The sequence below is a fragment of the Bactrocera tryoni genome, chromosome 1, assembly GCF_016617805.1.
Source record: "Bactrocera tryoni isolate S06 chromosome 1, CSIRO_BtryS06_freeze2, whole genome shotgun sequence".
NCBI lineage: Eukaryota > Metazoa > Arthropoda > Insecta > Diptera > Tephritidae > Bactrocera > Bactrocera tryoni.
Window position 1 is genome coordinate 56,038,663 of NC_052499.1, and position 15,201 is coordinate 56,053,863.

Below are 15,201 nucleotides of genomic sequence, written 5' to 3' on the forward strand. Positions count from 1 at the left end.
GAGCTTCACCACGCTTGGACCATGATCTTTTACGCACGTTATTGTCATATTTGATCCACTTTTGTCTCCTGCTGCTAATCGCTTCAGAAATGGTTCGATTTCATTTTGTTTTAGCAAAGAGTCGGAGATGTTAATTCGGTCCATTAAATTTTTCACAGACAACTCAACTACAATACAAACGAAAATGTTGAAAGATTACAAACATTTTAGAAACCTAATTTCAGTTGTACAAGGTGCGTCCCAAAGTAAACAGGACTTTAAAAAACAGAACAAATGGGTTTTTCGGCAAAATAAATTCATTTTATTCAAAATAGTCTCCTTCTGCTTCAATACAGCTTTTTGCACGGTACAAAAGCATGTCGAAGGAATGTTTTAGCTCGCCAGTATGCAGGTGCAAGCCTTTTGAATGGCCTCTACGTCTGCGTAACGCTTTCGTTTCATGGGCAAATGCATTTGTCCGAAAAGGAAGAAGTTGCACGGTGCCATGTCAGGTGAATACGGGGAGTGGTTAATGATTAAAATGTGATTTTTGGTCAAATAATCGTCCTCCGAATGTTGGATTCTGAGCAATTTTTGGTCGGCAGGCAATTTGTGCGGAACAAACCGTGCACGCGCCTTTCGTAAGGCCAAATGTTCGGCCAAAATGCGATAAATCGATGTTTTGGAGATGTTTAATTTCATTTCCATGAGTCTCAATGATGATTTCAGCTGATTTTTGATGAATTCACGAACAGTTCATCGCCATAAACTTGTTTCATCAATTGGAACGGTCCGGTAAAAGTTTTACCAACTTTAAAACAAAATTTAATGTTGGCTCTTTGTTCGAAGCTCATTTTTGCACCGATAAGACAAACATACTTACACTTAAAACGCAATAACTTCACTTCCAATCAATGAAATGTCATGAAATTCTCACTGGACAATCGATACAAACAGCAGATTCTAACACATTTGTCGACATATAGACGGCGTCACTAGGGGGCGCTAGATTCAGTCCTGCTTACTTTGGAAAACACCTTGTATTTTCTTCTTAATTGGCTTTGACAACGCTTACGCGATTATAGCCGAGTTAACAACAACGCGCCAGTCGTTTCTTCTTTTCGCTACGTGGCGCCAATTGGATACTCCAAGCGAAGCTAGGTCCTTCTCCCTGGTGAAGTGGAGGTCTTCCTCTTCCTCCGGCGGGTACTACTACTTTCAGAGCTGGAGTGTTTTCATCCATTCGGACAACATGACCTAGCCAGCGGAGCCGCTGTCTTTTAATTCGCTGAACTATGAACTACGTCGTCGTATATCTCGTACAGCTCATCGGAAAACACCTTGTATATATAACTGAAATTAAGGGCTAATCCTTCTCTAATAATAGTGTGTCTGTATGTGAAAAATGGATTGAATCGGGTCAATATTCCCCTGACCCCCATATACCTAGTAAAAAGATTTTCCAACTTCCAGTTGACTTTATACCGCTTATATCATCAATATGTGAGTTATCTCAATGAACGAAACCCAGGGAAAATTATTTTAGTATGTGGCATGATAATAGTATATATAAAATCAGGTCTATACTACCTCAACTTCCATATACTACATATGTATAGTGATTTTCTGAGAAACTTTGTGTGTTTGTCAGTGTGTGAGTTATATATAGCTTGTATTTCGATCTTCTGATTGACGTTTTACACCTTAAAGAATTTCCCTGGATTTAATTTTTACAAGTTGCAAGAGTATATGTAAAATGTTCGGTTGCGTCCGAACTGAGCTCTTCCTTGTTAAATGTAATTTATTGTCAAGAATTTCATTAAATGCGACAGCAAAGTTCTATACAAATAATGCAAATCAGGCATTTAGTTAATTAAAATGATGAAATAAACATTTTTCAAATGACACACCCGCAATGATATATGCAAATGCCGAAATACAATAGTTACACTTAAACTCGTAATTAGCTTTTCAATGATATTGTTATTGAAAATTCTCTTCCGCATATTTGCTCACTCATACCGACACACATCGCATTCAAAAGCAAACGCGAAAGCTAATACAAAAGCAACGAAACTAGTATAGGTGTATTTATGTACCTATGCTAACCATTATTTGCTCGATTAAATGTAATTGTGAATGTAAGTTTCGGCTTCCAGAAAACACTGGAAATGGAGATATACTTGTATGTATGCACATACCTGAATTGTCATTAAATCTTGTCTACGCTTCATGGCATGATTGATGGTTAATGGAGTTCATATTTACATTGAGTTCACGATTCAACACTTTACAGCAGACAAAACTAACACTCGAGCAATATGCAGTGTTTAATAAGAGTACACATGGGCGATTAAAATGCAAATGAATACTATGTGCAAAAAGTATTATTTCATGTTGGCACCACCTGGCTAAATTATTCCTTTAATTTCTCTTAAAATTATGTATTTCTAATGGTAAAATGGGATCGTTGATAATCTTGCAAAGGGGTTTTAGGGAGTCTTCTTTATTACGAACACAAGTATTTGAGTGGCAATAGCATTCAGTGGAGGGGCTTCGTTACAGATGACGAGGCGTGGGTTTACGAAACTGTTTAACAATCTAGAGATTGACGCTTGAAAAATGAGTCCACACTCTAAAAGACAAAATTCAAAATTCAAAAAAAGTTGCTACAGAGCATTATACTATAGTTTTGTTCACCTAACGGTTGTACGTGTCACTAAGCGAAATAAATATAAAGTTATATATAAAATCATCAAAATGACGAGAAAAGTTTAAGTCCGGTTGACTGTCTGTCCGTACGTCCGTGCAAGCTGAAAAAAAATTGAGATATCTCGATGAAAGTTGGAATGCGGGTTCCTTAGTACAAAAATAAAATTCCATTTCGTAGATGAGCGTAATCGGACCACTTGCCACGTCCACAAATTGCCATTATCCGAAAACATATAAAATGCCATAACAAAGAACTAAATTAAGATATGAAACTGTCATTTGGCACAGAGGATCCTTGGTACAGAGGAGCTCAGCAAAGGGCACCTGTGGACACAATTTTTTAGAAAAGTGGGCGTGGCCCTGAACTTTAACAAGTTTAATGTACATATCTCCTAAGCCCCGTAAGCTATAACAACCAAATTTGCGAAGTACAAATCTTATAAGAATTTCTACCGACAGTGTGGGTAACACCACTCATTCCCCATATAACGGTACTGTTAAAAATGACTAAAAGCGCGATAAACGAATAGCTAAATACGCCAGAGAGAGGGAGAGATGTTATAAAAGAGCTTTATGGGAGCCGATGTGAAAATTGGGCGATGGGCGTGGCACCGCCCACTTTTTGTTGAAATCCTATATCTCGGGACCCAACCAACCGATTTCGGCAAAATTTAGTACGTGGATTTCTTTTGAAATTATTATGTCACACTGCGAAATCGGACAACAACCACGCCTACTTCCCATATAGCAAAATTTCAAATTCCACTTCATTCGTTCAGTTTTCAGTACACAAATCAAAAGGCAATTGATAAAACGGATGGAACTTTGTTAAAATAATGCCTTAAGAGTATGCCACCTTATGACCAAAAATTGTTTAAAACCTACAAAAACTATTCAAGCCTCTAGGTACCGAATATTTAGACCCCGGTATCTATAGTTTACTTTTGATCGAAAATGTCGGTCAATGTGTGATATATATAATTGAAATTACGGGACAATTCTTCCCTTATAATGGTACGTCTATACGTTAAAAAAGGATTGAATCGGGTCAAAATTTCCCGAGGCCCCATATACCTAATATAAAGATTTTCGAACTTCCAGTTGACTTTATACCGCATATATCGGCCAATATGTGAGTTATCGCAATGAAAATAAGAGAGCATGTTTTATTCATAACAGTGTATCTTTGTGCCTAAAATAGATAAATTTCAGCGAAAAGTTGGCCTAGCCCCTATATAACTGTTGCAGGATTTTAAAAAATCCGGTTGACTTTACTTTTTATGATTGATTTTACACCTTAAAATATTTCCCTTTCTTAGATTCTTGCAAATTGCAAGAGTTTAAAAAGTTCGGTTGCACCCGAACTTAACTCTTCCTTACTTGTTTTTAAATATAATTTATCCGGAGAATTTAAATCACAATTCTGGGTACTTTCTTCTCATAATGTATAAGAGATTTTGTAGTAATAACACCATGCTCCGACAAAAATTTTAAGTGATTAGATTATATGTAATCTATTCACTAATCTAGACTGCTTTCACTGCCATTGAAGATTTATATAACAGCTGTTTTCGATATTCGATAATTGACATCGTGTATTATCCTTCTCTCTTTGAAGTGAATTGCTAATGTGATCAATTTCGTACTTGCAAACAGAAGACGCTAAATCAGAGTTGTACAGGGAGATTTCGAGTAGATAAGCTTCAAATATCCTCGTTGACGAGATTGACTAAAGTCAGTTTTGCATTGCGAAAAATTGCTAAATCTAGTAGATTAGTTAGATAAACTACTCAACGGGCTAAATCGCGTGGTTAAGTGGCGGTTGGAACAATGTTTAAATGTACAAGTTTTTTGTTCGTTTCAACACTCTCTAAATAATTATTATGCTCGAGATTGTTGTATGTGTAAATACAAACAATATGAAAATTTCCGCCTCTTACTGTTAACTGATAAATCAGGATTCAACTATATATACTTATTTATACAAGTACCTACATACAAAAGTACATATTAATATACTTACCAATAACCAAAGGACTTATAATTTTTATCTCTCCTTTATGGCTTAATGTTTCATGACTAAGGCCCATTTACCCGTCATTGTAAGCAGATACAACATTGAGGTTGCTTTTCCAGCAAAAAAGCCTTTAATTTACTCTGAGCGAAAAGCGACTGCTTGTACCGTTAAATATAAAGATAAGCTGCTTTGCTTTGCTTACACACGCTACTAATTGCCAACTAATTGTTTGTTCTTTGATTTGACCATTGCAGATATGAATATTTTCCCGGTTTCTCCGGCGAAGAGATATGGAATCCTAATACAAATGTCTCCGAAGATTGCCTGTACATAAACGTGTGGGCGCCAGCGAAAGCGCGTTTGCGGCACGGACGTGGTGCTAACGGTGGCGAGGTGAGTGTGACCGTTGGCAACAATTTTCAATTTATTAAAAGCCAGCTAACTAACTGTAGCACATACTACACACATATTGCAATATTGCCAACTCATTCATTCTATTCTTATATTTCCTTTCATACGCAATTTCACTTTCAGCACTCCAATAAAGCCGACACTGATCATTTGATACACAACGGAAATCCGCAGAACACCACAAATGGCTTACCCGTGCTCATTTGGATTTACGGTGGTGGCTTCATGACCGGCACTGCCACACTCGATATATACAATGCGGACATTATGTCGGCTGTGGGTAATGTCATTGTGGCATCGTTTCAATATCGTGTGGGTGCTTTTGGTTTCCTGCACCTGTCACCCGCTATGCCCGGCTACGAGGAGGAGGCACCCGGTAATGTGGGGTTGTGGGATCAGGCATTGGCTATACGTTGGCTGAAAACGAATGCTCATGCTTTCGGCGGTAATCCCGAGTGGATGACACTTTTCGGTGAATCGGCTGGTTCGAGTTCGGTGAATGCGCAACTTGTGTCGCCAGTGACGGCGGGTTTGGTCAAGCGTGGCATGATGCAATCGGGCACAATGAATGCGCCCTGGAGTCATATGACGTCGGAGAAGGCCGTAGAGATTGGCAAGGCGTTAATCAACGACTGCAATTGCAATGCGTCGCTGTTGTCGGTGAGTTGGGGAAAATAATTTCAGTTTCAAATTTGATTTAAGAACTCGGTTTTAATAGGATTTGGTGGGATTTAAGCTGAATTATTGAGTCAAAAAAGAAAAGTTTGAAGCATCAAAAGTTAAGTATAGATTTAGAGTGGAAAATCACTGTGCAGTTTCTTTCTTAGATAATATTTGTTTCAAACATTCTGAGTAGATTGAGGACTCCAGATAGTTAGATCTAGTTTTGAAGTATCAATAGGTTTTTATTGCTGCCAACTAAGGCAATAATGGTTAGCAACGTGAGTGGTAATAGAATCGAGCCAAATTTATTCAACTGTGTATTCTTCAAGAAAATGACGGGAATATAAGATACTGAAAAACGAAAATGTCTCGCAAACGAGCAGCTGCTCAAAAAATGTTCGCTTTTTCTGGTAATTTTCTAACTTTCCAATTGGATGGTATAACCAAACATGTTAAGGGCTTAACATATAGTATTTTTCGAAATTTCATTTAAAAATATTTTTAATTTAAATAATTAATTTGTTCGTATATTTTCCGCAGGAAAATCCACAGGCTGTGATGGCCTGCATGCGCGCCGTCGATGCCAAAACGATTTCGGTGCAGCAGTGGAATTCCTACTCGGGCATTTTAAGTTTTCCATCGGCGCCGACCATTGATGGCGCATTTTTGCCAGATCACCCCATGAAAATGATGGAGACAGCCGATCTACGTGGCTATGATATACTGATGGGAAATGTCAGAGACGAAGGTAAGTTGTATTAATTATTCAATAAGTTTGATGTTTGCCTAGTTAAGGCTTGCGTGGCATTCTTCCCTTTTTATACAAAAATTTCAAAAAATAGCGAATTTCTTCATTATTTTCACACATTTTTGAACATCTGTTCAACTTCCCCGAATTTAATTTTTTGTTTGGTTAAATGAAGTTTAAAATCTCACCTTTCCAACACTATGTGGTATGACATATAGTAATATGATTGGTAGCAGAGATATACCATTGCAACGACATCTATTGACAAAATACGAAAAGACTTTTTTCGACTAATCCATAGTATATGCGAAAAGTAGACGGAGGGTCAGAAAAAAATGACTAGCTGTGCTTACACTATTTTCATACGAGTTTTCATAAATGAAAAGTGCAAGAACTGAGTCGATTTAGCCATTTGTCTGACTCTGTCTATGTATAAGAGAACTGGCGCCTCGGGTTTTTAGATATTGATTTGCAGTTGTTCACACGCTCTTTACTCGCAGTTCATTTTTTGCAACCGCCTTTATACGACCACGAAAGCATATAGCTGCTATTCGAACTGACCGATTAAAATTAAGATAAAAATCTTTTTAAATCCTTTTATGCTATATGAAATCCAGCTGTGTTGCGTATTATACCAGGTGTGCCGCTGTGAAGTGAGCGTTAAGATACAAATGTGTTGGTAGAAAACACTTCTTGTGAAGGAGACCTAATTTTTCTCTGTTTGGCTGGTATGACATCTGTCAAACATATTCAATAACCTTACAATCTCTGAACAAATAACATCATACATATTCATTGAGTTGAAAATGTAAAATTTTGCGCTGAAAAGTGATGATTTGCGGAAAGCATTAATTTTTTGTTTCCATTTGAAGAATGAGTGGTGATCATGCTCTATCAGAAGCAACATGCAAAAGATGGTTTCAACGTTTCAGAGATATTGATTTTGATGTTAGAAATAAATATGCAAGACCACATAGTTTGAAGATGTCGAACTGCAACCAATATTGGATGAAGATGAAACTTTGACTCAAAAGCAAAAAACACTTGTGAAATGAAAATCAGTTTGTATCGAATAGTTACTGGCGATAAAAAATGGAATTATTTTAAGAGTTCTAAATGGAGAAAATCATGGGTTACCCCAAAACAACCAACAACAATACATATCGATTCGGTAAGAAGGTAATGCTCTGTGTTTGGAGGAATCAGTAGAGTGTGGCATATCATGAGCTTCTTAAAAGTTAGCTGAACTGTTATTACTAATCACTACAGACCACAAATGATCAATTTGAACTATGTATTTATCAAAAAAAAACTAAAGTGGTCCAGAAGACTCGCCAAAGTAACTTTGTTACACGACAATGCACCTGCATACAATGCAAAATCAGTTCAGGATACAATCAAACTACATGGCTGGGAGCTGCTACCCCACCACTGTATTCGCAAGGCTAGGCTGCTTCTGATTAAAATTTGTTTTCATCGACCCATTGGCTGAGCAGCACTTCAGTTCCTACGCAGAAGTCGAAAAATGGATATCCGATTGGTTTGCTTCAAAAGATTAACATTTAAATTGGCATGGTATCCACAAATTGCCAGGAAGGTGGCCAAAATGTTCTCCATACAAAAAATTTTTTCACAAAAAAAGCCTCATTTCATACCTGGCAGCTTAGATGCAGCCGAAGCTGCTAACGTTCTTTCTTATTATTTGATAATTAGCGATTTTTAAAATTATAATGAAAACTAAATCACCAAAGGTTCTGGAAGATATCCCCGATATCCGGTCAATACGACATCTGGCCAAAACATGTGCAAGCGACTTATGATGAAACGCTTTCGGTCAGCCGGCTTATGACTTTAGACCAATGAAGTCAAACTCGGTGGACATCAGTGAAAAAGAGTTATATTAGGAAATCAACACAATGTTTACATTCCCCAGTAGAGAAGAATAGAATAATGGTTCTGTGATCGACATCAAAAGGTGAAATAGGAACACAAGCGAGTCTCTTCAGTAGTAATCCATACACACTCTTTCAGGCTGAAATTTTTGGCATAACAGAAGGTGCTAAGTGGGCTTCTGTTCTAACAAGCGAGTCCATTAACCTTCTAGTGAACAGCCAACTGACAATTCGAACTATCCGTAGCGCAATACTAAGTCTCACTGCGTTAGGTTATGCAAGCAGTCAATAACTAGGCTCTAGAAGAAAACGAAAAGGAAGGCGAGTTGCTCCGCTCCCCCTGACCATTCAGCTCTTTCAAGGGTTGTTTGAAGCGATATACCCTAGAGAAATACCTCATGTCTTGGAACACTAGCAACACAGGGCATATCACAAAGGTACTTTGAGGTAGAGTTGATGGTGAACAGACCAAATGTCTCCTATCTCTAGTTAAAATAAAACTTTGTAATATTTTAGGAGTCGTCTCAAGGCACTTATCCATGAATTGGAAAATGAATTCTACAAAAATTAATTTACGATGTTGAAAAATTTTGAGTAGATTACACCCTCATAATCCTAAAGAAGACACAAATGTATAATATTTTTTCAAAAGTTTCCCCATAAAAACGTCAAAATAAATTACCAACCGAAAAAGTGTGGCAATATTACTGCATTAATTCATATTATGACACCAAAGATGCACGTGACAACAATTAATTGTCATATATTTTACTAAAACCGGCTAAAGTTGGTGGAAACATCCAAACACACATCCCAGGACACAAAGAAAACTTTACAAAAAAAAAGTTCGCCTAATAAAGTCAACGACTTCCGTACATCATATCCGCGCCATAAGCGCACATTCCAAAAATAACAAAACTAACTAGTCTCAGAACGACAATGGAGTTGGTGTTGCTGCAAAGCGTGGCAGATGGCGCTAAGTGCACTTTCAAGCACTTCAGCCGCCACTGCCTGCATGAATATGAATATAAATGTATATAAGTGCGCCTGGGTGGGTGTGTGTATGTCCGTGTGCCTGGCTTGCAACCGCTAAAATAGACTGGCAACAGTCAACTTCCTGCCACATGCACTTCATTCGCGTTAGTGGCGCGCGACACAGTTGCCAGTTGCAACAAACAATTCATAATTTGTTGTTGTTGGCTTTGTTGTTATTTTTGTTTAGCTGCTGCTCCATTTTCCAAAATTACTTTATTTCCCCATTTGAGCGGCACTAAAGTGGTAATGGCGAAACGGGTAAAGCCTGCATATAAGTGTGTCAGTGTGTGTGTGTGCTGCGAGGTTGGCGAAGAGGAAGCGCGGCAGGATGCTGCATTATTGCGACTATTACTCTGACGTCAGAGTTGCCCCAGAAAAACCAGCCGGTGCTGGGTTGAGTGTTGCCAGTTTAAGCTCAAAGTGACTTGTGAGGCATTGGACGCGGGTAAGGAGGAGGAGGTGAAGGGGCTTATAAAAAATAGGCCATAAAATGTGCTTGCCGCTGATGGCTGCTCTGCTGGGCCGGTTGACAAGCAAACGGGGATAACAATAATATGACTGTGACACATATACACACATACATAGTTATGTATTTAGTTATGTATATATGTATGCACACAATGTTGTATATATTGCGGTGCAGAACTCATTCGGTTGCAATGATTTCGCGCAGCTCACATTTTTTATGCTTAAATGCATCGTTTTCGTAGTTTATGACGCGCGCTCACACCATAAAAAATTGCGAAATTGCAATGTGCGATTGTGGCGCAGCGGCAGGGGAGCACATTCGCAAAATATTGCCGGTGTTGCCATTTTTTATAATATTGTTTTTCTTTTTGTTGTTAGCGATTAGTCCCCTGAGCGTCATAGCTTTTCTGTTTTTGGTAAAATATTTAAAGTTTCTTTTAGAGTATATTTCTTATATACATATGTATGTTTGCATGTGTATTACCAATCTTTCTGGGAATCAGCCATCAGTAAAATATATATATATATATATATTTCATAAACCCTTTCAAATTACCTTACCATCTTCGAATACTGTTTTTCTTGGTACCATACTTTCAGTAAAATGTGCAAATATCGATAACCCTGCGACTGGCCCTCTGTATTCCTTGGGTATTCATTTCTTTTGTACTGAAATTTCATTCTAAATATAATTGTTTACTTTAATAAACATATCCGATAAAACACCCCGAACTATTCATTTCCAGAATTTTTTACGATAATCCTGTTTCCGAAAATTTTAATTTTCGAAAATCTTCGAACTTCGATAATCTTTCCTATTCGAAAATCTTTATTTCTAAATCAGTTTTCTTCGAAAACTTTGTTTTAAAAATTTCTTTTACCTATTAATTTGAAATTTTTTTTCCTCGAGCTATTTGCTTTCAAAATTTATTTTCGAATAACTTGTGTTCGAATATCTTTTCATAGAAAATCTTTTTCTTTCGAAAGTATTTGGTCTTTTTTTCGAGCTTTTTGTTATCAAATTTTATTTCCGAATATATTTTATTCGAACATATTTTTTATTGTAAAACTTTTTTTCTAACGTATTTCGTTTTTTCTTTTATTTCGAAACTCGTTGTTTATAGAACATATTTTAAGTTTTAAGAAAAAATTTGTTTCAATTGCTATGTTAATATTTGAATCTTTTTTAAAACCCATTTTTCCAATTTTGATCTTTTCGAAAAGCTTTTTTCCGAAAATCTTTTTTTGAAACATCCATTTCTTTGAAAAACTTTTTTCCACCAGCCATTTGTTATCAAAATTTGTATTCGAAATTTTTTCGAATATTTTTTCGAAAATATTTTTTTAATTGAAAAATTTTTCTTCCGAAAGTATTTAATGTTTTATCCTCGAGCTATTTATTATCAAAATTTATTTTCGAATATCTTTTGTTCGAAAATATTTTTTATTCAAAAACGAACGTACGTTTTTCGTTTTTTCTTCTATTTCGAAACTTTTTTCCTGTCAAAAAACTTTTTTTCAAATTTATTATTTTAAAAGTAATTTTTTCGAAAATCTTTTATTTCAATAAGTTTTTATACTCAAAAATCTTTTTTCTAATATATTTTTTCGAAAATCTTTTATATTCGAAAATATATTTTTTTCCAAAATCTATTTTTCAAACATTAATTTTTTCGAAAAATTTATATATCGAGCTATTTGTTATCAAAATTTCGAATATCTTTTGTTCGAACATCCCTTTATTGAAAAAGCTTTCTTTCGGCCGTATCTTGTTTTTTCTTTGTTTTCGAAACTCTTTGTTTATAGAACATATTTTAATTTTTACGAAAAAATTTTTTTTCGATAATTTTTTTCTTTCTTAAATTTTTATTTTTAAACACCATTTTTCCAATTTATTTTTTTCCTGTCATAAATCTTTGGTTTTTAAACATATTTTTGTAAAAGTAATTTATTTCGAAAATCTTTTATTTCGATAATCTTTTATACTCCTAATATAATTTTTCGAAAATCTTTTATATTCGAAAATATTTTCAAACATTTATTTCTTCGAAAAAATTTTATATCGGGCTATTTGCTATCAAAATTTGTATTCGAATATCTTTTTTTCGAACACGTTTTTTATTGAAAAACTTTTTGTTTCGAACGTATTTACTTTTTTTCTGAACTCTTTGTTTATAGAACATATTTTAATTTTTCCGAAAATATTTTTTATATAATCTTTTTTTTTTCTTAAATTTTTATTTTTAAAAACCATTTTTCCAATTTATTTCGTTTTTTCTTTAATTTCAAAAATCTTTTCCCGTCATAAATTTTTGGTTTTTAAACATATTTTGTAAAAGTAATTATTTTGAGAATCTTTTTTTTTTAAATTTTTTTCGATAATCTTTTATATTCGTAAAATCTTTTCTTTCTGATTTCTTTCTTGTTTTGGTATTGGCAACTCTAACTGAATAGGTTGTCGTTATTGAAGAAAATTTATATAGGTTATCAGTTTTCATTTTTGAAGTATAATCCAACCTGATATGTGTTGTTTTTAAAATTTGACAATTTTTCTAGTTTTACTTAACCAATGATATTCCGTAATCATCAAAAAATGTTCATGGCCATCTTGCTGGTTGAAGTGTCTCTCAATCTCGCTGTACTCATGTAACTGCATTGGTAAAGTAATAAAATAAGTTCAGGCCCCTATGAACCCATGTTTTACCTCCAGTTGTCGTTTCTATTGAACATTTCCCAGAGCTTTATAAATGAAAATATATCTATAACTTCCAATCTTTTTTTAAGTTTTCACTGTGTGCTTGAGTACTACAGTTTGCTATAGCTTTAGATATACCATTGAGATGAGTTCAAATCTGTAGCTAGGTTCCAATATATGTTAGATCTTTTAGTATAAGGTTCTCCACTTTTCTTTCAATATAATTTACTTCTTTTGGGGGGTCAGTTAATAGGCTGCATGAGCGAGTGTCATCTTAAGTATTATCTTTGAAAGTTTTAAAATCTTGGACTCTCTTTAAGTTTGGAATTTTGTATTAAAACGCTCCTTCCTTTTCGAAACTGTTTTGTTTTTTGTTTATGTACGTTTACAAGAGATATTTTTGTATATTTTTTACCGTTAAATAATATAAAACTTTACATTGAAAGCAATAGTTGATTCAGGCTTTAGATCGATTTTGAACTACAAATTCCTGACAAATGCATAATTTCCACAACTTTGCAATCGAAAATAAAACTATACATACTATATATACTGAATATAAAGCAAACAAGATCTGCAAAATAGTCGCTTAAAATTTTTTACTTCACCAAATTGTCTGGCATCTCTGCTTAAATGATGTGATGTATTGGCTCACTACTTACTATGGTTAAACAAAGTTTCGAGCACAAAACGAATGCAACCACATGCATACACACACCGCACATATCACAAGCTAGCTTGCAGGGCTTATCAATATGAGAGAAAAGTAAATGGGTGTATGTGTGTGTGTGGGTAAAAAGAAGGAATTGCCGCTCCGCTGGGTAATAAATGGGCACATCAAAAACATAGTCCATTGTGATATTTCACATTTGCCAACAATATTTTGCACTGGCGTGCATTTTTTCGTATAAATTTGCAAACTTTTTTACGCAACGATGGAAAAGCACATGCGCACACACTTTCATTTGTGCAAACGTATATCAGTGAAACAATTCTTTTGCGATAATCCAGTTTTGGTAAAATGTGAATGTAAAACTCTTCTGACCAGCAGACTTATGATAAGATAACTGGAGTAAAAAAAATGCTAACACACACATTTTTCGCAGCACACACACACTAAATCATATATGTATGTACATTTGTATTGTTGGCCCAGCAAGCTTTCATAAAAGTCTGCACTGCAAAAGCATTTTTGCCAGAATGCAGCTTAATTTAATTTTTTTCTGCTCTGCACTTCTCGTAATAAATAACGGTTGTGCGTTGTAAAGTTGTTGTACGTAATCCATGTGTACCGTTATCATTCTGCATACTGATGCGCACATTTTACTCTTACAAGCAGCTATAAAATTTTTATGCAATAATATTTAGCATATTTGAACAAATGCATTCCTTATTTACAATGTGGCAGGCGGAGTGATTCAAAGTTGCAACAAATGTACTGTAAGTAGAAAAATATTTTTCAATGCATGTGAATATTAGGTTTTAGTATGGGTTGGTTTGTAGACAACAATTTTTAACAAGTTTTGATTGCAATTGCAGTTTAACATCAGAAATATTCAAATATTGAATTGCTTATACCCTGAAAAGGCTTTATTAAACTTGCCGCAAAGTTATCCAGAAGTCACACGGAGCTAAAATACGGCAAATACGGTGGTTTCGGCACGATATTGGTTGAAAATTTGGTGAAAAACTCGCTAAGAATCAAAGCTGTATGCGACGAAGCATTACATGGTGCAAAAAAAAGAGTTGTCGGCTCACAATTTCGGCCTATTTTTACGAATAACTTCGGGCAAACGGCACATAACACTCAAATAAAATTCCTTGTTGACAGTTGGCCGGTCGAAAGGAATTTGCAGAGCACCACACGTCGTTACTCGAAGAAAACTGTCAACATAACCTTGATTTTTGTCGTGCTTGGACGTGGTTCTCTCGGCTTCGGCACACCTTTGCCATGCTGTTTGGCCGATTGATCGTCTGGTCTGGTCTTAAGCATAGATCTAAGACGCATCGCCAGTAATAATACGTTTCATGTCATTCTGCTAGTCGGAAATGTTTCACAGACGTAAACGCGACGCTGTTTTTCAAAAGAAAATTTAATGATTTTGGAACGATTGTACTTTCACTTTTCGCAGGCCCAAATGATCTTTGAAAATATTTTTCACTGACCCTTCTGGTATTCTAACGATGCTAGTAAGATCTCTGACTGTTAATCGTCGACACTAAAGCACCGTTTTCTTTATTTTATTGACGTGTTGATCATCAGTTGATGTTGATGACCGTCCTGGACGTGTTTCGTTGTCAACGCGTTCTCGACCCTCTTTGAATAATTTGTAGCTGTCAAAAACACTTGCTCGCGACAAACAATTGACACCGATGACCTTTTCCAATATTCAGAACCCTCGTTTTCAGAAATTTGATTTCGCACACAAAATTAATGGAACTTTTTTCTTGAATAATTTCATTCATGGCAAAGATCGCTGAATGCTATTGAGGTATTTCAGAGAGACAAGCTTTTGGTACAGCTGTAATTGAGAGTTATAACAACAAAAAAATATTTCGACGAATGGGTTTTCATGCAAAA

At 35.4% G+C, this 15,201-nt stretch overlaps 1 protein-coding gene across 9 annotated transcripts in view; it reads left to right on the forward strand.

Moving 5' to 3' along the window:
• LOC120771435 (acetylcholinesterase) overlaps positions 1–15,201 on the forward strand; it is a 194,363-nt gene that overhangs the window by 79,113 nt on the left and 100,049 nt on the right. For all 9 annotated transcript variants that reach the window (XM_040099475.1, XM_040099484.1, XM_040099444.1 and 6 more), the window contains 3 exons: positions 4,963–5,101; positions 5,243–5,779; positions 6,323–6,530. In XM_040099475.1, the coding sequence (XP_039955409.1) occupies positions 4,963–5,101; positions 5,243–5,779; positions 6,323–6,530 (884 nt within the window). The remainder of the gene's footprint in view (positions 1–4,962; positions 5,102–5,242; positions 5,780–6,322; positions 6,531–15,201) is intronic.